The sequence below is a fragment of the Carassius auratus genome, chromosome 13 (assembly GCF_003368295.1).
Source record: "Carassius auratus strain Wakin chromosome 13, ASM336829v1, whole genome shotgun sequence".
NCBI classification, from domain to species: domain Eukaryota; kingdom Metazoa; phylum Chordata; class Actinopteri; order Cypriniformes; family Cyprinidae; genus Carassius; species Carassius auratus.
The window spans coordinates 14,219,721-14,242,608 of NC_039255.1; the positions used below are offsets into that span (position 1 = coordinate 14,219,721).

The following is a 22,888-nucleotide window of genomic DNA, read 5'->3' on the forward strand; positions in this document are numbered from 1 at the left end:
TATTTGTGATCTGAATTATGTATTTCTGTTGCAACACTGTTAACGGCGAAATTAATGTGAAAAACCACAATATAAGTAATTTTCATTATCCAAATAATATTTTTTTGTGGGATATTAGTTATTTAACTCTTTGATAGCAATATTAAATTGTATTTTATCTCTTTTATTTTTAGATTATTCATGCATTATTAAGACATTAGCAATAATCATTTATAGGAATTACTAAACAGAATTATTCTGTGATAATTGCTTAACTATTTTACTGCTGAAGCCCTTGCTATTTTGAGTGTTTCTGCACGATGATGTGGTGGTCATGTTGTACAAGATGTAAGAGTACAAGTCTTAACTACTTTAAATCAGACATGCCATGAATGCACCTTCATTCACAAATGAATTCCAATGTTTTTTTAAAATACCATAATTAAATGATGTCCAATTCTGTTAACAGCTCTTGCACATGTATGTACTGTACTGAACAATCTTTTCCAAGAATTGTTGAACATTTATTAATTATTGAAATCACCTTGGCATCCTTCTTTTTTCAAGTATTTTTTCTTTGAAATGACTAAAATAATCACTAAAAGAGCCGTTAAAGAACTGGAATGGTTAAGAGGAATGAATTCTTATTTAGCATATTATGTTGTACTGCTTTCTGTAGTTATACATACAATACATAATTGTATGTCTTGTGTGCAGTAGTAAGTTTTTGCTGTGTGAAGCGTGTTTTTGATGGGTTGTCTAGACTGAGCCTTTTATTTATTTATTTTCCTATTTAGTTATTATCATACTATGGTTTAACTAATTTTTTCTCACCTGCAACACCTTCCATCATGAATTTCCATGCTGGTCCAGGCCGGTCTAGCTGGTGAGCCAGTATAAGCATGAACTGGTCAAACAGCATGGTTTTTCTGGTGGTTAATCTAATCAAGGAGCTTTGTTGAAATACCAGCATGCCAGCATCCAGAACACAACACGTGCTGGTATTATCAACTGTGTTCTTACCTTTCCCTCCCAATTCACAGTCCACATACTCTTCCTCTCACTCTCCTTGGCTAACCTCCATGTTGTGTCTCTTGTCTCTCTTCTACCCATACTTTTCCCTTATCACCGCTCCCTCACTTGTACAGCAATGAATACCTGCCCAGCTTCAACCCAATAGCTCTGAAGGACACTGCACTCTCCACCAACAAACCCATTGAGTTGAAGGGGCCTGGAGGCAAGGCCACCATCATCCATGCGCAGTACAACACCCCCATCAGCATGTACTCCCAGGATGCTATTATGGATGCCATTGCTGGTCAGTCCCAGGCCAGGGGTAGCGAGCTGTCTGGGTAAGACCTGTCACACCTAAATGTGTCTTCTCCCTCCTCCCACGACCTGCATGACACACGTTTGCCATAATGCCTGTCAAACAGCCATGCTTGTTTGGGCCAGCGCTATCTGCTAATGCTCAAGAGGCTAAAGACTTCCCAAGGATGTCTGATCATAGTCTGGATATAGTCTTACTCTTCCTCGGTTCACAGTATTGATCTGACAGTGATGTAAATCAAAGCTTTTTAAGTCTTCATTGGTAGCATATGTTATGTTGAGTTTCTGTGGAACCAGTTGCATTTTTGTGTGGTTTTCAAATGGAATGATGATGGAATGCTCAGTTGCACAAGTTAGGGGTCGTGGTTTATGAGTGAACTACCCTTCAAAAGTTTCGGGTCAATTTAAAAAAAAAAAATATTCTTATTATTTCAGCAAAGATGCATTTAATTGATCAGAAGTGACGGTAAATACATTTAAAATGTCACAAGAGGTTTCTATTTCTATTATCTTTCTGTTAAAGATCTGAAGTGCTTTTCATTTGAGCTCTATTCATCAAAGAATCCTAATAAAATAGTAATAGTAGTAGATTTCCACAAAAATGTTAAGCAGCACAACGGTTTTCAATATTGATAATAATAAGAAATGTTTCTTGAGCAGCGCATTATCAGATTAGAATTAGTTCTGAAGGATCATGTGACACTGAAGACTGGAAAAACAGTCTTGTCCATCTCAGGAAAATATTATATTTTAAAATAAGCTAAAATAGATAACAGTTTATTGTACATTATAATCTCTCACAGACTCCAAACTCTTGAAAGGCAGTGTGTGACTTTGTAATCTGTACTGGAGTGAGTTGTGTATCTGTGCACTTTTTCTCCTCCATATCCATGAGTTTTAGCAGTGGTCTGCTTGTGTCTTTTTATGTTTGTTGGCGCTAGTTTTCTGATGCCCTATGGTTTGAAATCATGAAAATGAGAGATCAGGCTTTCAGGCCTTGTGTCAGAAGCCACTCTCTAATGCATAACATAGAAGCTTTATCTAATTTTCCCTCTCTCACTCCAATCCTTTCATCCATCACTTCATCTATCCGTCATACCGTACATCATGTACCCTGTCCCCACCCTACCTGTGTCCAATCTCAATGGCCCTGCCCGCAGCAATGAAACTGACTCTTCACTTTCGTAAGTAGCCTGATCCATCTGTTTGATATGAGCAGTCTCTTTCCGTCTATTCCCTTGAGCATTGCATGCCTGATCACCACATTATCCTTTTCTCTCTCATCTCTCTGTCTAACCTGCCTTTGATTGCTCTGAAGCATCTGGAGTTGTGAAACGCACCTGGCTTTCATGAGTCGAGACTGTACTGTGACTTTTGAATTAGTTGTATTTTGTCTTTTTATTTAGCCGAATGCAACGATGACCTTACATACTCCTCTTTTTGTCCCTCTCAGACTGCATCTTTCACTTCCCTTTCAAATTCTATTCTGAAACCCTTAATATTGCCGCTAGGTGACTTTAAGAGTGTTTGGTGGAAACATGTTTAAATGGTGAAGTTTACAGAAGGAGGGTCTGCTAATGTGGAAACACTAAATCTATTGAAAGCCATTGAGTTTTAGATGCCAACAAACAGATTTCTGAATGCTCTGCTCTGTCATTCTTCTGGGTAAGAGATATAGCGTGTCTAAAATATGCTGTCATAATGCATTTGGTAGTGATAAGCAAGCTTCTGCCCACAACGCCCATGCTTTTCTTTTTATTAACACTTGTATGAAATATGCTGCAAAATATTCATTGATTTATAGAAATCATCAGTGTTAACAGACATATGTTAGACTGGACACTGTAAATTAGTGATAATTGCAGTAAATTAATCATAATGGGTGCATTTATGTCCCACTGCAACTTCAAAAATGCTTTTAATGTCATTAAACATGAAAATAATTTAGCTGACATTCCCGTCATGCTGATAGGAAAGTGTGTGTTTTCACGCGAGCGGCTCTTTCTGTGGTTGCAGTAATCTGCCAGTTAAAGACCGTGTTATAGACAGTGCTTCCCCAGTGTATCAGGCCGTCATCCCCAGTGAAATTGATAAATTGGAGCCGGCAGATTGGGCCAAAAGAGCCGCCCAGCTGCAGTCCAAGTCCTTCCGTGTCCTCGCCCACATTACTGGAACTGAATACAGTAAGTCTGCCTTCATGTTTTTGTCACTTTGCTTTTGTTTTGATATAGATTCTGACTTACAGTGTAGAGTCTGACATGTTCTCTCTTTGTCTTTTCGCTCCTCCTCTGCAGTGCAAGACCCTGATGAGGAAGCTCTAAGAAGATCAAGGTAGGCATCTAGCAGCAGCATCTGGTGGCCACATACTAGACCTGGGCTGAAATCCAGCCCTCTGCCTCTTGAAACTTCAAAAAAACTGACATCTGATCAGATTCCCCAACCAGACCCCAATCAAACACCACTCTCTGTGCTGAACTTGATTGACTCCCATTAGATGCATCAATCTAATACAGCTTGGATGTATTCATAGTAGTCTGTATCAGGGGTGTAGTACAGTACAGAGGAGTTGTACCTTTTGTTAAATAAGCCGTTACATGGTAAAGTTTGGGTAGTGAAATATAAGAATATTTACCTGAAATATTAAGATATTTAATTAAAAGTACCAGAGTTTTCACATTTAATTGTACATTGATTGTTCATATTGTATCTAAAATTAGAGGTTGCATTACAGAATGCTTTTTAACCCTGTGTTTGCAAAACTATATACAATCTTTCAAACTGGATGTGCAAATAACAGAACATATAAACCCAGTTACTTGACATGAAGGGTTTTGACATTACTTGTACAAGTACAAATTCCTAAAATTCTGAAATTACTACTTATTAATGTTATTACTACATTAGTAGTAGTTAGTTAAATACTGTACTTTACACCCCTGGTCTGTGGTACTTGTATCAAGCTTTTTATTTCATATATCTTAAGCTCTCATTTATTTTCACACTGTCATTACATATCTGACTTAATACAATGCAGAATGTGACCCCTGGCATTTAGTTACTTGAACATTTTAGCTCAAATCAGCCGCCAAAATTTGTATACACTCACATTATGGGCAGGGAAGTGAAGGCCATATTCCCTAACCCATTTCTCCACCCTCTTTTTCTCTTCTTTTCCTTCCCCTTTTGTCTTGTATATATGTGTTGATGTCACAGGGATATGTTTGAATCCGAAGCCAAAGGCCCTCGTTTTGCTAAACTGAAAAACTGGCACCATGGCCTGTCTGCACAAATACTTAATGTGCCTCAGTAAAGCACCCCAAGATAGAGAGAGCTAGACAGGTGGCATAGACAGAATGCAGTACTGCTCTAACAGGAAAGTCCATGCATGTGAGATGAAAGCAGAAAGAATGAAGATAAATGTGAATTATGTTGTTTGGCTCATTAATACAGATTAAAGCTAGTTGTTCACCCTATAGTATAGATTTAGGAATTGCTCATGAGAGTGTTGCCACCATTTACATTCTCTCTCTTGTATCTGATTGTTTGCTTACATACTGATGGTTGTTGAGAACATCATTGTATCTGTGCACAAGTCTTTCAAATCCATCAAATAAAAGAAATGTGATGAACTAATCATGTGGAAAGGCTTTTTGGCACTGGGATTTGTTTAGGTGTGAAAGTATGCATGGATTCCAAAGATTTATGTGTACAGAAAGGAAATGAACTTTAAACTTTGAATTAAATAATGTTCTTTAGAAATGTCCTAATATTAATCTTTAGATATATAGCCTGTAGCCTGATAACTTTCGGTCATTCCCATTTTGTTCTTGGCCATAAATTCACAAAGAAGCCGCTCTGCTTTTTAGAATAGATCAGTGGTTCTCAGCAAGGGGGACAAGGGCAAACTTCCATGGGCGCAGGGTTGTTTAAAATTAGTAATATTTTTTTTAAATTGACGTTTTGCATTTTAAGCGTTACATTTATTGGAATATCCAGTAAATGTAACTTTTAAAATGCTGAAACATATCGAATCTTTTGGAATCACAAAAATTATTACAATTATTCAAATTAAATTAATAATAATAATTATTATTATTATTTATATTTTAAAACATTTATTTAAAAAATTAAAGTAAGCAGTTTTGTCATAATTATGTCAGAAATACCAGGGGAAATATCTTAGACAGTATGGGGGTCCTTTGAAAAATATTTTAGACAATGGGGATCCTGGAAGAGTCAATAAACATGAGAACCACTGAATTAGATCATTTGTTATTTTACCTTTTTCTGTGTAGATCTAAGAAGCTAACCCTTTGATACTGTGATAGTATTTCAGTGATTACGTAAGGGCAAGTTTGTTTCAAATGGTTAGCAAATGTTGAAATCGCTTGCGCATTCAGTCGGTTTTATTCCAGGAGTCATTTCTTATCTGTTGAAAAGCTAAATCCTGACAGACAGTCACTAACACTATTATCTCTTTGAGAAAAAAAATGTCAGACATTTCTTACTTAAGCCTGTGGTTAAACATTAGACAGCCCAGGGGTTTCAAGTGATAAGGATGTTGATCTGTCTGTCAGTTGTCTATCTATCCCAGAGCTTTGCATATGGCACTGATCTGGGATGAGACTGGAAAAATGTTGTTACTCTGATAGATCACTATTTTCAAATCCAATGGTTTACTTGGATTTAGGCTGTTAATTAGGCTGTTAGTAAGATTTTATGGAGGGATTGTAAAGTATATTTGTGTAGGAAGAGTAATAATTTAGCTACATGAGTGTGGCTGTAGGGACAAGCTCTCTGTCTGGAGGATCAGTGAAGGCGCGTGAAGCCATCAGAACTTCACACGGTTGAGCAAGAAGGATGTCAATGTCTGTGAGTAGAGAGAGTCTATAAACCAGGACTTTTCCTCCAGGTAATTCTGCTTGTCTGGTTGTCACACAGGGAAATGGTGTTAGCTCTGCTTTTGGCTGGTTTGTGCTAAATTTGTATTTATAGTATAGAATTATGCCTCGGCTAACGGTTTCCTTTTCTCAACACCTTCACACCACTGGTTTACTTCACTTATCAGCCTCCCACTTGCATGCAGTGCATGCTGGGAAGTCTGTGTGACTGCACAGGAGTGCTTGTGGCCCTGGGTGGCTGGCCCCTCCCTCACTCTTCATTCTTGTAATATTTATTCAGATTTCTGCCTTCATGTACATATGAACACATCACGCTAGACATATGTTCCATCAGTTAGCTGTTTTGTATATTATGCTGTAATTTTCTTCATATTTTCAGTCTTCGACTTTTTATCAGACACTTATCATTTGACTGAAACAAAACATTTATTTCATTGCACATCACTGCAGTGTCCTATGTTTATTTTTGCTCATTCTGCCAGGATTTTGTTTTTCGATATTTCTTTCAACTTGGCACTTCATTGGTATCAGTAATTTGATGCCTTTTTTTGGATTCTATAATTGTAAGCAAACAATATCTGATTTTTGCTTACATACTGATGGTTGTTGTTGAGAACATCACTGTATCTGTGCACAAGTCTTTCAAATCCATCAAATAAAAGAAATGTGATGAACTAATCATGTGGAAAGGCTTTTTGGCACTGGGATTTGTTTAGGTGTGAAAGTATGCATGGATTCCAAAGATTTATGTGTACAGAAAGGAAATGAACTTTAAACTTTGGATTAAATAATGTTCCTTAAAAATGTACTAATGTTAATATTTATACATGTAGCCTAATAACTTTTTAAATTAGTTTCCAAGGTCACATTTTCAATTTCAAATTTTTTAAGGTTTTCAAATGTTTTATATTTACTTAATGTTTCACATTCATATTATATTATATTATATTATATTATATTATATTATATTATATTATATTATATTATATTATATTATATTATATTATATTATATTATATTATATTATATATTATATTATATTATATTATTATTTATTGTGGTTTTAATGTGTGTATATATTATTGTACTTTTTAAAAATTGAAATGCCAAGTCAGCAGAGTGCCACTTTTTTCTGATTTGGCACTGAACACTGATTTATTTTTTCCACCATGCTAATATCTCATTTTTAGTGCCAGATTTGGTCCGAGCAGCTCTGTATGAATCTGAAAAGCCTCTCCGTAATAATATTAAGTCTTTGCGTAACTTGTACCCAGTCATATGTCTTCCTGTATTTTGTTAACGATTTCTTCCATGAAAGGACTTAATATTTTCCTCAAAACAGTTATACATAATTGGAAACAAATGTTTAATACTTAATTCTGCATGGGTTGGAAACCAGAACCAATTGTTGTTATTATTGCATGTGTATTTCATATTTCATTCAATATTCATTGATTCATTCAACTCTCTGCTATGCCAATTTCATTTGCTAATTTGCATGTAAAGGGAGGAACAGTGATAGTCTACATATTAGGCTTCTTTTCATGAGACTGTGTTGCACTAATCCGCTTTAGGAGAACACACTTTTCCTTATGTCCAAGCATATAATGCCAGCAGATGGCACTCCAGTATCTTGTCTGAATTGTCTGAATCCTCTGCCTGTCTTGACTCTCTTTGCCCTTTGGACCCCTGGTCCATTAAATAGTGAGTTACATGTTTGCAAGTAGTTTAGTACATGTTTCGTTTACAACCTCTCTTTCTGAAGGCGTTGTCTGCTTCTGTGATCTGTATTTCACTGTTCTCTGAATCTGTGCTGAGATTCAAGATTTTGTTAATATAACTAAACCAGAGTTTGACAGCCTAGCTAGTTGATGAATACAGTGATTAGGACTGTATAACCTATACAGTGTTTGTGTATGTGTGTGTGTGTGTGTGTGTGTGTGTGTGTGTGTGTGTGTGTGAGAGAGAGAGAGAGAGAGAGAGAGAGAGAAAGACTAGAGTCATGTAATAAGTGATGTAATCATCATTTCTTAAGATATATGTTTGTTTGTGTGCAGACTTTCTCTAGTTTCATTCTCTCAATAAATGCTAATCTATGTTTGCTTTCTGCCACCACACACCTCTCCCAAAGCCCCTCCGATACACACATACATGCTCCTCTTCCGTTATACACATCAAAATAACAGAGAGGGATTCCATACACATACAAGTTCACCACAGAAAGTGTTCAAATCTTTGTGAAGGCTTCATAAATGTCTGCAACCAACATTTACAGACCTTTCTCTCTGTTCATAACCATAACTCCGTATGAGAAACAGAGTGAAATTAAAGCTGAAGTGTCTAATTTTTGAGCCACACTAATTGGTTCACAAATTGGAATTGCACACAACTATTTTTATACAGGTTTCCAGAACATTTTCCCTCTTTTTTTTTATTGGTTGTTACACACAAATTTTCCTGTTCCAAACTAGTTGCATAAGACTGGGTTGGTTAAGCCAGTGTTGCTGTGTTGGATTGGTTGTAAACGTGGGGCCAATCACTTATATGCGTTCACTTATATGCGTTTCTGCAAAAAATAACATTTCAGCTTTAAATGCTCTCTTTATTTAATCTTTTCCCTCACTCTTCCCTATGGGCTTTTTCAACATTAAATGGACAGGAAGAGAGAGAGATGGTCATGAAGGATGGTTGTGGAGTGTGTAAAGGGGGTCAGCCAGCGGTCCACCACCAGGCCTGCTGCTGCTAGGTGCCTGCCTTTTATCTTCTCTCTCCTGCCTGGGCGGCTCCAGCACCAATCTGTTTCCATCATTTGATTGTGTTTGATTATGTACAGGCCAGGGGATGCCAATTGAATAAAGAAATGTCTGTTTGTGAATAATGCACTTTTCTTTGCTTGGATTACAGGGGAGTATTATTTAACACTAATCTACTGTTCTCTAACCACTGAATTGTGTTTTATGGACACGCTAAAAGGGTTTAAGTAGCCTAGGTATATACCCCCGTCATTGTAAAATGGTGAGGTCCTGCTGTATGCAGTTCATTGTCCCTGTTTGAGCACATGCTTGATAGTAGCCATTATGTCTGGATTCATTTAATTCATCCTAGAATAGCACTTATAGTTGTCTAAGCTGCTGAGACACCACTGTAAAATATAGTCCGGTCCTCCTTCACTGCTCAAACTGTGACTCATCCCAGATCAATAGTTCATAGTCTTTTATGTTACAGTTTTTACAATCCATCAATCACTAAATAGATAAGTCTAATGAGAATAAAGCAATTAACATTTCTTTCCCCCACGATGGACATCCTTGCATTCTGCTCAGAAATGTTGTAAGCATGAGAATGAAACAGCTGCTTATAACAAAATTTAACTTAAATTAAGACATATATACATACATGGCCTGAAACACGGCTGCTGTCTGTATTTGTGGCTTGGTTCATCAGTTTCTGACATCACTGCAACCTAACCTTGTATCCAGTACTCTGGCTGAGCATGCTTCAGTTTCCACCAGTATTGCATCTGTATGTCCGCCTACTATCGCTGCTTTGCCCAATGAGCTCCTTTCGGAGCTGCAGATAGCCATTCAGGCACCCAAGCCTGATGCGGCGCAGTTTTCTGAACAAACAACTGTAGCCAGGTAAGTTGCATGTGTTGCTATTTTATGCTTGGTTTATTATATTCCTCATTGGTATGTATATGTGCAATGCATACGCAAAAGTTTGAGGTCCGTAAGACTTTGTTTTTGTTTAAATAAAGAATGTAATACTTTTATTCAGCAAGAATGCATTAAATTGACCAAAAGTGACAATAAAAACGTATTATAATGTTACAAAAGATATTCAATTTAAAATTGTATTGCAATCAAATATTAAAGGGTTCATATAATGCGATTTTAAATCTTCTCTTTGGAGTGTTACAAACTCTTGGTGAATAAAGAAGATCTGTAAAGTTCCAAAGACTAAAGACTCAAACCCAAAGAGACATTCTTTATAAAAGAGTCAACCACGCCCCCCTAAAACAGCTCGTTTTAACACACCCCCACGTCTCTACTTCACTATGTGGGAAGGTTTGCATAATGCTGCCCAAATGTTTACTCAAAGAAAGAAGGCGTATCTTTTATTCTCGCTGAAGTACTGTTGTCGCCGCTGCTGCCATCATGTTATGGAGTCACCGTGCGTTTCATTGTGAAAGCGGAAAAACTTTGTTGGCCTTCCAAAAGAGGACACGACTAGAAATCAGTGCTTAAGTTGTATTAACAACACTTTTCCGGAACAGTTAAACCCAAATATTCAAATGTCTGCAGTGCATTTTTTGGAGGATGAGGACTATTTCCTGTGAGAGTAGCCTGCAATGCCGGTGTCTGTTTCTATAAAGTGGGGCAGTTCCAACTTTAAAAGGACAAAGTCTGCAAGTACACTATATGTAAAGGATTTGCCACTGATGACTCAAATGTGAGTTTTGAGCAGTGTAGAGTAACGTTAGAGCTTGTTGTTTGTCATTTCTCTGATCACAAATGCAGACATGATTTTATTTTTATGCAGCGCGATTCACAGCACGATACGCAACTCGATACGCAATGCATAAAAAGACAGTATAAGTCATTATAATCTGTAATTATGTCCACACTGGATGCAACAAATGCCTTGTTTGTAATGGGTTTTAATGTTTTTTTCCTAAAAAATAATGTGTTTTTTGTACCTTAAACCGCATAAATGCATTGCATTACATTGAATACACAAAAAATATATTTTTTTTAGCAACGTCATATGACCCCTTTAATATAAACAGCACAACTGTTCAGCATTGATTATAATGAGAAATGTTTCTTGAGCATAAATCAACGTATCAGAATGATTGCTGAAGGATCATGTGTCTTTGAAAACTGGAGTAATGGCTGCTGAATATTCAGCTTTACAAACTCAGAGGAAATAACATTATAAAAATATATTACAATAGAAAACATTTTAAATTGTAAAAATATTTCACAATATTACAGTTTTGCTGTGTTTTTGATCAAATAAATGCTGTTTTGGTGAGCACAAGAGACTTCTTTCAAAAACATTAAGAAGACCTGCCGACCTCAAACAATAAGTGTTATTTATGTTCAAAGTTGTTTTTGCTGTTTTTCTGTTGTTTGGGGATATTTATTCCCAATTTTATTTTTATTTTATTTTTTTCAGTTTAAATTTTGATTACTTTGATTACAGCTTGTTTGGCTGTGTGTAGGACATAACATTAGCAAGTTATTTCAATTTTAATTCACTTGTTTGGTGGAGACATGTTATTGAAATGTAACTATTGATATTAGATTTTGACCTATCGTTTGACAGATTGTAGGGCAAAGTCAAATTGTGTTAGAACAGAGAGTCTCCATTGATCCTGGAGACTCAAAGCAAAGTCAGTCCTCCAATCCTATTAATGTTATAATCAATTACTTTAATCCTCTAATATGATCTTCTTTGTCTTAACCCAATTTCTTGTTGCAGCTGCTGCTTCATTTGCTACAGCTACTTGCTTACTACTAATACTCTTCCCCCGAAGGAAACTGAAACTCACATTTGAATGAATCCATGTCATCAATGACAGGATGGCTGTTTATTTTGGCCATCTGCTTTAATGAGTGGTGTGTCTTTTATCATCACATTGTTCAACAACAGGACTTGACCAATATAAAAACCTTTTTTTTTTTAATGAGGTACAACTACACCTGATGCTGTAATGTAACCCGCAAGCATTTTTTTTTTTTTTTATAAGTCTCGAACAGTCCCAGTCAGTATCAGATCTCGAAATCTTTTTCATTTTCTTATATGTAATATTATATATTAATAATTTTATATATGTATTATTTCTAGAGATTTATATTATCTTTTTTAACCAAGTCATAATTAAGTTTTTGAGACTTAAGTGTGAGTTTTCATATCTTGTCATTGACACACATTGGCATTGAAATTGCCACATGATTTACTCACCCTCAAGCCATCCTATGTGTATATGACTTTCATCTTTCAGACAAATATAATCAGAATTATATTAAAAAATGTCTTGGCTCTTCCCAGCTTTATAATGGCAGTAAATGAGGGTTGAGATTTTGATGCCCAAAAAAGTGCATACATCTATCATAAAAAGTTCTGTTTGTGAAGCTCAGGGATGCATTTGTGTAAGAAAAATATCCATATATAAAATTTTATAAACTGCTGTTGTATATGTGTTCACTAAAGAGTGGCAGTCCTGCGTATGATGTAGGACATAGGCATAAAGTAAACTCTGTTAAGAAGTGACGAACACAGAAGCACAGACGAGAGAGCAAAACAAAACACAGGTCATGAATTAGAAATAAAAAACAAGTATTTGTAAAGAAGGATTACATTACACCTATGTCATCTGCTGGAATGCCACTCTCTATTGAATATGAATATGACAGTTAGTGGAAGTTAAATATTGTGGTTTATAAAGTTTTAACTATGGATATTTTTCTCACACAAACAAGTCGCTTCACTTAAGAAGGCCTTTATTAACCTCCCTGAGCTGTGTGGAGTACTTTTATAATGGATGGACACACTTTTTTGGGCATTCACTGCCATCATAAAGCTTGGAAGAGCCAGGACATTTTTCCTGTATTCAATGTGTTTATCTGAACGAAGAAATTCATTACACCTAGGATGGCTTGAGGGTGAGTAAATAGGTAAGTTTGTTTTTTTGACATGGCAGAAACTCTTTGTATTGCATACACTGACACAGCAGTCTTTTAAGTTTATTGCATGCAGACTGGTGTGAACTTCATATTTTAAAGATATCTAAACAAATAAATAACGGTAACACTTTAGAATAGGTAACACATATTCACTATTAATTAAGAGTTTTCCCTCAATAAACTCCTAATTTTCTGCTTATTATTAGATAGTAAGGTAGTTGTTAACTTTAGGTATGAAATAGGGTTAGGGGATCTAGAATATGCCATGCAGAATAAGGCATTAATATGTGCTTTATAAGTACTAATAAATAGCCAGTATGCTAGTAATATGCATGCTAATAATCAGCTAGTTAACTTTAAATAAAGTGTTACCAATGTAACAAAGTCTCCAGTACTTATTAAAAAACATAAGTCATATTTTTTGTTAATTCAGATTTAGATGACTATTTTTAATTTGTCTCCTACTAAAAGAGGTGACTTAAAGACTATTAAGTTTCAGTTAGACTCTCTTAGCCATTAAAATGTAAAAATCTTGTTAAATATTTTTTACATAGTATATCTTTGAATTCATATCTTTGTTTTTTGCTTTGTGTGTGTGTGTGTGCATGTATTTATGTTGGTAAGAAAGTTTGTTCATGGTCTGTTTGTTGCCATGTTCACTCATATTGTACTCATAGTGTACTGTTGTTATATTCAGACAAAACAAGAACAATACATATCTGACTAGTTATTTAAAGAGTTACTGCATATTCAGTTCATTTCAATATGTTGATTAGTTTGGAAGTCATACAGATATGAGTGCACATGTCCATTCTCTGGTTCAATCTAGGCATGATATGTTTGACTGTCCATCATTTTTGTCTTCGTTACATTACAGCTTCAACTTGCAGACCTCTATGGGTTACAGTTCCCAGTACAAATCCTCCATCTCCAGGTACTGCTGTGGTCCAGCTCTGTATTTAAACGCTGTTAAAATAACACAAATTTTTGCATTAAAAATTGTATTGAAGGGATTCAAATGTGTATGTGATTATGTGGTCAGACATCCTTGGGTAATATTAGATCAGTCTCTGAGAACTGAATGTGCATCCAAACTTAGAGTCTGTAACCTGTGGACAACTAAAGTTACTAAAAGAAATATCACTCTATTTCTATTTGTAGATATTTACATGACTGTAGATGTTTTAAAACAGCTGACATACTGTAAAAATAAACAACCTTAGGAAAAACTTATGACAACTTATTTGGTAATGTGTCACGTGGTGTTTAAAGTGCTTCTATTATGCCTTTTCCAATATTACCTTTCATGCAGTGTGTCATGTAGCTGTATGTGAACATAAACTATCTGCAAAGTTGTAAAGCTGACAGTGCACGATAAATAAAGTTATTGTCTATAAAATAAAAATAAAAAAGATTTGGCTCGCAATCACGTAAACGAGTCATCAGAAATTCGAATCTTATTCTGTTGCGGCTCTACGTCATGAAGTACTGTAACATATTTGCATAATGTCTGCAAAGTTCTACGTCACCAACTTGCCTACCCACAAACACGCTAAAATTTCTGTGTGGTTAACATCATGTCCAGAAGACGCTGTATTCTACGCTGTGAGAGTAAATTTGTTTTATCACATCTTTGAATTACCACAATTTTGGTAACACTTGACACTTACCACTGAGAAATGTCCTGCTCAAGTCATGCTTGCGAATCAGTCTCTTTTCGATCAGCCAGTTTAACCATTTCATTATCAGACTCTAGCTCAAATTGGTGAGGTACAATCGATACTATCTTTTCTATATATTGACAAGTCTCAAGGGCTGTCATTCCATCATGGCAATGAGCATTTTGTTTCTGACAAGCGCTGTACGCGTTATACCAATCCAGAGCCAGTCTCTATGGCTCTGGACCAATCAAAAAGGACTGTGCCATCTGACCAGTCATAGCAGTGAAGGCTCACGAAAAGGAGGGGTTTAGAGAGACTGAATCTTTGAACTGCTTTGCACGAGTCATTTGCGAATCATTTAGAAAAGGAGGTAAAATTCCATCTATTTTTTGAGAAAACTAATGTGTTTTTTGACCTTGCATGCATGTAAACCTGTTTTAAGACAATCATAAAGCAATATTAGCAACCTTAAAATGGTATAATATTGGCACTTTAATTCCTGTTGCCCTTTCTGCATGTTTACACTTGCAACTTTATAATTATAGATGTTCAGAACATTTTATTATTGTAGATTTTGCACGTTACTGTGATATGTACCACATATTTAAAACTTAATACAGTTACAGTTTGCACACACCACACAGTACATATGTTTGGTGCAAATACGAATGATGAAAATACATAATTTCAAAGATAAAAAAAATATGGGCATAAAATGGGGTGAAGTCTTTTAAAATGTGTAGTTATAAAACAACAATATAATTATTACATATTATAATTATAATTAATAAAAAATAAAGCATCTGCAAAAGTGTATTGTGAATGTTTTAGATTGATCGGGAAAAGTAAATTGTTAGGACAGGCAGAAAGGAGGAGTAGCTTCTCATTTGAACTAAAATGTTACTGAGTTTCTGGTCTGTTCTTCTGTAGTTCTTACACCCAGCCTCCACCTATGCAGCAGCCTCCACCACCCATGCAGCACAGCTCCATCCAGATCCCTCTAGGTCCACCTCCAGCTAAAGTGGTCAGCAGTGCCACCATTGTGCCTGCAGCATACCCAGCTGCCCCAGGTAGCCAATCCACAGACAGTGGGTATAGAAAAAAAACACCTCCTTTAAAGTAATCACATTTTGCTGTTTTGCAGTCTGAAATTAAGATGGACACAGTATTTTTTTTTTAATTCAGTTGTATTTACTCAGTGCAGTTTATAACATCCAAGTGAAAGATATAACACCAACATGTGAAGAAAAAATAACTATAAAAAACAGAATAAGTTGGAGTTGGAAGAAGGATCACCCCAGTGTTTTGTTGAACCACCCTTTGCTTTAATTACAGTCTGTTGCACATCTAGACTTGATATTTTTCCACTCTTTGCAGAACTGCTCAAGTTCAGTTCAATTTGATGGAGACCGTTTGTGGACTGCAGTCTTCAATTCTTATTCCACAGATTATCAATGGGGTTTGAGTCTGGGCTCCGGTTAGGTTATGCAAGGACATTCACCTATTTCTCCTTCAAACACTGTGCGCTCAGTTTCGCTGTGTGCTTTGGGTCATTGTGGAAGGTAAACCTTGACAGCTTTCTGGCAGAGAGCAGCACATTGTCCTCTGGAATTTGATGTATTTTGCTCCATCCATTTTTCTTTTTATCCTGACAAGTGCTCCATTCCCTCTGGTGTGGTTACCAAGGATGCGCTTCAGAGGCGAACTAATCAAAATGGCCACAGCTGATCAAAGTTTAAGCCAAATGGCTTTGTGTGCCAATTGAGAAGGCGATTAGCTACACCTGACTGAGTTTACAAGTCATTTTTCTGACATGTTGTTGTGATATCTTTCACTTTATGTTATAAAGTTGCAGTGAGTAAATATATCTGGATAATAAAAAATTGTGTCTGTCTTCTTTTCTGGCTGCAAAACCACAAAATGTTATTATTTTAAAGGGGTTATTGTTATTTCTTTTTTATATAATTCATTATATGAGCGTGTCCATCTTTTTATGACTGTATATTTGCAATACTAGCTCATGGGCATCTTTTATCACCAGCTCCTCCGATGGTTCACAAACCTGCTCCTCCTCCACCTGCTCCTGCTCCAGCGTCTTCTTCCAACAGGCCTCCTTGGGTTACTGATGAGAACTTTGCCCAGAAATTTGACCCTGACAAACCCACCACCACCACAAATATCAGAGTGAACCCTCTTCCCCAGGCAGCCCCACCACCACCAGCCTACATCCCCAACCCTGTCCCTGTCCCTGCTCCGGCTCCTGCTGCACCCAGCCCTGCATTCAACCCCGCCCCCTTCCCACCTGTGGCTCGTGGAGTTGCTCAAAGGGCAGAGCGTTTCGCAGCCAGCAACAGAACACCTCTGTGTGGAGCCTGCAACAACATCATCAGGTGGGATAACACTTGTGCGACATTCACCCATCTGTAATCGCAAGACTTCTTGTGAAATGTGTTTTTACACTTTTATTATATATATATATATATATATATATATATATATATATATATATATGTTTAAAAATATACATGTGCATCTCAAAAATTTGAATATCATGGAAAAGTACTTTATTTTTTGTAATTAAATAAAAAAAAAAGTTAACTTTTTTATATTCTAGATTCATTGCACACAAACTGATTTATTTCAAGAGTTTTTTTATTTTCATTCTGATGGTTATGACTTACAGCTTAGCAAAATTTAATAAAAATAAAAAATAAAAAGATCAATCAAAAAAAGATTTAGAAAACAGAAATGTTCGAGATCTCCAAAGCAGGTGTAATTATGCACTCAATACTTGCTTGGGGCTCCTTTTGCATGAATTACTGCTTCAGTGCAATGTGGCATGGAGGCAATCACCCCGTGGCACTGCTGAGGCGTTATTGAAGCCAGGGTTGCTTTGATAGTAGCCTTCAGCTCCTCTGTATTGTTTGTCAGATGTTACTTCTCTTTCTCTTCACAATACCCCATAGATTCTCTGTGAGGTTATGGGCCGGTGAGTTGGCTGGCCAAACAAGCTCAGTAATATCATGGTCATCAAACCACATGGAAGTGGTTTTGGCACTGTGGGCAGGTTCCTTTTCTCCTTACCCCAGATGAAATGCTTCTGACGTTTTTTTCTGGTTCAGGAGTGGCTTGGTTCTAGGAATGTGACAGCTGTAGCCCTTTTCCTGAAGACGTCTGGGTGTGGTGACTCTTGACGCGCTGACTCCGGCATCAGTCCACTCCTTGTGAAGCTCTCTCAAGTTCTTGAATCTGCTTTTCCTGACAATCTTCCCAAGGCTGTGGTCATCCCTGTTGGTTGTGCACCTTCCTCTACCACACTTTTTCCTTCCAGTCAATTTTCTATTAATATATTTCGATACAGCACTCTGTGAACAGCCAGCCCTTTCAGCAATGACCTTCTGTGGCTTGCCCTCTTTGTGGAGGGTGTCGATGATCATCTTTTGGACAACGGTCAAGTCAGTAGACTTTCCCATAATTGTGGTTGCATGTTCTTAACTAGCCCAAGTGGTACCCAATATTTATACTCTAAATTAATCAAACTAATCAAGCTCAAAATGGAATATTAAATTTTTTTGAAATACTGAATTTAAAATTTTCTTCAGCTGTAAGTTGTAACCATCAGAATTAAAACAAAAAAACAAAGACCTTTTTCTTGATATAAATTTTTTTTAGATGCACCTGTATATATTTTAAAAGCAAAATAATGAATTGCTACTATTTAAAATAGAATTAGAAAGAGAACATTTTTAAATTCAGTAAAGCTGATTCAATAAAAGTGTATAAGTAATACTAAAATATAAAAAAGTATTTAATGCATACATTTTTTAATCACAGACCCAGATGTTAAGTCTTAAATAAATAAAAAAAATCATAAAAATAAACATTATTAAATAATTAAAACTATGAAAAATTAAACAGTTCACCTAAAATACACTTTAAGAGAATATTTTTGTGATACTTCCAGTCATTTCCTTAGCAAGACAGAAATTTGTCAGATTTATAAAAAATTAAAATAAAAAAAACAGCTGTTAAATCTTATCAAAATACTATTTGCCTTTGAATGTCCAAGGAGATTTTTAATTAGTGTTTTTGGACTCATCAGGGGACCATTCCTGGTGGCATTGGGTCGTTCCTGGCATCCAGAAGAGTTCAATTGCCATTATTGCCACACATCCCTGGCTGATGCCAGCTTTGTGGAGGAGCAGAATAATGTTTACTGTGAAAACTGCTATGGCGAATTCTTTGCACCTACCTGTGCTCGCTGCAACACCAAGATCATGGGAGTATGTTGAAAGCATATTAACATTGAGCACACATGCTGAAAACACACTTCACAGGTACTGACAGTTATTCCACTCCACATATTCTCAACAGGAAGTGATGCATGCACTGCGCCAGACCTGGCACACCACTTGCTTTGTGTGTGCAGCTTGTGGAAAGCCTTTTGGAAACAGCCTCTTTCATATGGAGGATGGTGAGCCGTATTGTGAGAAAGGTATGGAAGCCACCAGCTATGTCTTTGGTGTATGCAATTATACAGTCCAGACAACTGTAATTTTCATTAAATATTTCTGTCACCAGATTATATTGCACTCTTCAGCACAAAGTGCCATGGCTGTGACTTCCCAGTTGAGGCAGGAGACAAATTTATTGAAGCTCTTGGCTACACATGGCATGATACCTGCTTTGTTTGTACGGTAGGTTCAAAATCATTTCGTCATAGCATAACCTCTGTATGGTTTATAAATAATTAATCTCTGAGGAATTATGCCTTTATTCATTTCTGTCCCAACATACAGGTGTGCCACGTGAACCTGGAAGGACAGCCTTTCTATTCCAAGAAAGACAAGCCCTTATGCAAGAAGCATGCACATGCCATCAATGTGTAAATGCGTCAACATTGCATCAAAAGCTGTCAGTGAAGGAACTAAATGCAATTGTTACATATGCATGTGTGGTTTTATGGCAAGACATCAGTGCCAATCCAAATGACACAAAAAATAATATAAAAGATATACAGTTTAGTTTATTAAACCGCATATTAGTAAGCAAGTGACTGAATGATACATAAACTAGGCTAATTGACATTTTAATCCAAATCCAATGTGCACGTTTAATTCAAGTTAATTCTTTGTTTTTATAATAACCCTAATACATTTAAATACATGCACTTGTTTGTCTGATATAAATTAATTTAAGAGATATAACATTTTCACTTTTTGGATGGGATTGATGAATTTATGCAACATACAATTTTGTGATGTTAGTGAATAAAACCTTAATTTTAAAGATTAATATTATACATGAATGTTGAAGATTGCCTGCAGATGTAGTTGCTTTTGACATAGTGTGTCATGTCTTGAATCATTCATAAACCAGAAACAGCCTGAAAAACTCTATGCATGTTTTTATGCCTTAAACTGTAAAGTCAATTTAAATGTTTTTATTCCATGACTATTGGTTTTCCTGAACAATAATGAGGCCTATAAATCCCTGACTTGTATATCAATCACAAAATGCTGTTAAATAGATTGAGACGGTATGTTGTTGTGCAGTCTTTTCAATACTGAATGAGTGTTTTATGTTTTACTAGCCTTGTTTATTAGTGCTTTTAGTGTGTGGGAAAGCAAGTGAACTAACTCCTGCGTTATGTGATGTCGACATTAGCATTATGTGTCATTCTGTTTTTATCAACTTATTTTAAGAATATAAGCAGGGCATCTGAAAGGGAATTTATTTTAAATATAATTTATTTTATTTTAATAATTATTTCCCTCAGTGTATGCAAGACCTAATAAGCTGGAATAAGTGCGGCTCTCAAGGTTAAACAGATTTTTTTTTTTTTTTTTTTTATTGTTCACGTTTTGCTTCATCACTTTTGAAAGTAGATTTTTGTTCTGTTCTTTATTATGTGCAAAACCTCAATATTTACATAATCTTTGCAAATGGTGTACTGTTCTGAATTTGCATGGATAATTTAGTTGTTTTCTTTGCCAAGAAGGAGGAATTCAGGTTTTTATTGAATAGATGCTTTAATTAACAAAACGGAGCCACACACAAGGATGAAATTTGTGTTGTTAATACGTCTCTTAAAATTAATAACAAATGGGGCAGCTGAGACCTTTTTTTTCTCTGTGGGTATATGCTACCAAATGCTGTACATCTTTAAGATTACAGTAAAGTTTTTGTTTCATGCTGTGCAGCTAACATCAAGGTCAAATTCTGAGACTGCAATTGCAGACACTCATGTCTTCCTATGTAATATTGATATTTTATGCATACAGTTCACTTAAAATAACTGTTATTTAGACAATTTATGAGATGGTCTTTGATTTCTAAGTATATATTTTCACTGCCATATTGTAGTAAATCTAACCTTCCACAGCTGAAATGTGTTCTTAGGGCTACTTTTGATTTTGGCTTGTTTTTTTTGTTTTTTTTGTTAATTTATATATATATATATATATATATATATATATATATATATATATATATATATATTACTAACACCATGGTTTGGCATATCATAATTGCCTCTCTTAAATTTTATAAATTGTTAGGGTTTTTTTTTTAGTAAGTTAGTAAATTACTTAAAATGACATCAATTGTAGTATTGTGTTCAGAAGTGGGAATGTTGCATCTTTTCAGCATTTTTCAAAAACAGATTTATTTGATGTAATTTAACACCATTAAATGCAAAGCAGTCATTTTACACAATGTATTATCTCAATTTGCCATCTGCTATGGGTTGGGTTGGTTGTTGGGTTGGTTGGGTTGGGTGGTTGGTTGTTGGGGAATTACAGCAATAAAAGATTGATCCATAATTACATAGTTTTCGGCGATCACTAGTGTTACTGCAATAATACAATAAAGAACCATATACAGTATGTGTTATGTGGTAGTCATATTTATAAACATGACGTTCTGAAGTATGTGTTAACAAGTGTCTTTAATACAGTCTTCTGTTGAGAACTACAGTTTCTCTCTTTGTGTTTATGTATGAGAGTTCAAACTGAGATGTGGCTCTACAGGATACTGTAGATTTACTTTATGTAGTATCTACTTACATATGCGATATATGTTTGTTTTTCAAAGATGGAATGAAAAAATAGCTTGTTCTCTTTTTTTGTATTTGAAATTATCTTGTGAAAACAGAATTATTACTTTGTGCTTATTTTGACCTTGGGCTTAATGCCCAAAAAGACACCTGAATCTGCACTGAAGTGTTAAACATGTCTAATAAAAGTATTAAGTTGCTTTACAAACTACAAATAGCTCATAACACAACATTTTACTGGCACTGTTCTTAATGTATGATTAAATAAACATAAACAAATGATTGCACCTGAGTTTAGGTTTAATGTTTATCATTCTTTTAATAAAACAGTTACATAACAAACGAACTACGACTTCTATCTGATAATATGACTTTTATAAACATCGAACTGCCAGTTTATTTTATTTTCTTCGCTTCAGTCGCCAGGGGGCGCTGGGAGTCTCGACTGCGACGGTCAGTGCAAAACCCTCGTCAGACCTCAATGAGAGTCCAGCAAGAGCACAGCTAGAAACTAACCCTCGGAGTTATTCGATTGTCGAGAGCTCAATAAATTGACGGAGTAACGTTATACGGAAATATAATTTCCTGAAGAATCTTTTCGGTAAGTGAAATGGAAAGTGTTAGCTTGGCTATGCTAAACGCTGCCTCCCGAAAGTTTGTTGCGATAAAATTTCAATTTCCACGTAACGTTACTGTTACGAATGATAAACTGACTGCCTGGTATGTAACGTTACATAAAAAAAAAAACACTCTGTACACAAATGTGCAAGTCTTAAAGAGAAATAACAATGAGCGTTTACGAGTTTGTTAAATGAATTTGTAGTGAGATTTCCTCAGAGTAAAGCGAGTTAAAACTGTTACTATTGAGCTATCTCCGTTAGCAATTCGAAATACGTTTAAATTGACTCCCATAACTACCAACACTGTATTGTTTACACTGTAAGTAATACAGTGTCTTTGTAAATCTACGTTATGTAGTCTATCATTATTATTGTTAGAAGAAAACTCAACGCGACATTCGCTTAATGTTAGCAACAATTTCCCTGATAATCTTGACAGCTGTGTGTTGCTTCTAAATGTTTAGTTTTCTCTCTTATGGAAACTGATTTACATTTTCTTTTCACTTTACAATAGCCTCTTTATTTATATTCTGGATTATATATTCTTTCATGGGTTGGTTTTAACTTCAGGCCGTTTTGCTCACGTATCCAAGTATCCGCCTCTCAATAAAAAAACGCTGTTTTTGGCTTTATTGTATGAGAAGCTTCG

General features: G+C 35.7%; 1 protein-coding gene and 1 pseudogene across 9 annotated transcripts in view; both read left to right on the forward strand.

The window, feature by feature from the left end:
- The window catches only part of LOC113112752 (LIM domain-binding protein 3-like), a 42,077-nt gene extending 22,064 nt beyond the window's left edge, over window positions 1-20,013 (forward strand). For 2 of the 9 annotated variants that reach the window (XM_026278588.1, XM_026278590.1), the window contains exons 6-12: window positions 13,779-13,835; window positions 15,493-15,632; window positions 16,604-16,952; window positions 18,665-18,845; window positions 18,937-19,057; window positions 19,144-19,259; window positions 19,362-20,013. In XM_026278588.1, the coding sequence (XP_026134373.1) occupies window positions 13,779-13,835; window positions 15,493-15,632; window positions 16,604-16,952; window positions 18,665-18,845; window positions 18,937-19,057; window positions 19,144-19,259; window positions 19,362-19,451 (1,054 nt within the window). In that variant the 3' untranslated portion in view covers window positions 19,452-20,013. Of the gene's footprint in view, window positions 1-1,127; window positions 1,332-2,468; window positions 2,493-3,324; window positions 3,492-3,602; window positions 3,640-4,521; window positions 5,223-9,688; window positions 10,849-13,778; window positions 13,836-15,492; window positions 15,633-16,603; window positions 16,953-18,664; window positions 18,846-18,936; window positions 19,058-19,143; window positions 19,260-19,361 lie in introns of those variants that run through there. The other 7 variants (XM_026278591.1, XM_026278592.1, XM_026278594.1 and 4 more) reach the window with 7 other exon arrangements.
- Window positions 20,014-22,059: 2,046 nt separating this feature from the next.
- The window catches only part of LOC113112764 (bone morphogenetic protein receptor type-1A-like), a 31,978-nt pseudogene continuing 31,149 nt past the window's right edge, over window positions 22,060-22,888 (forward strand).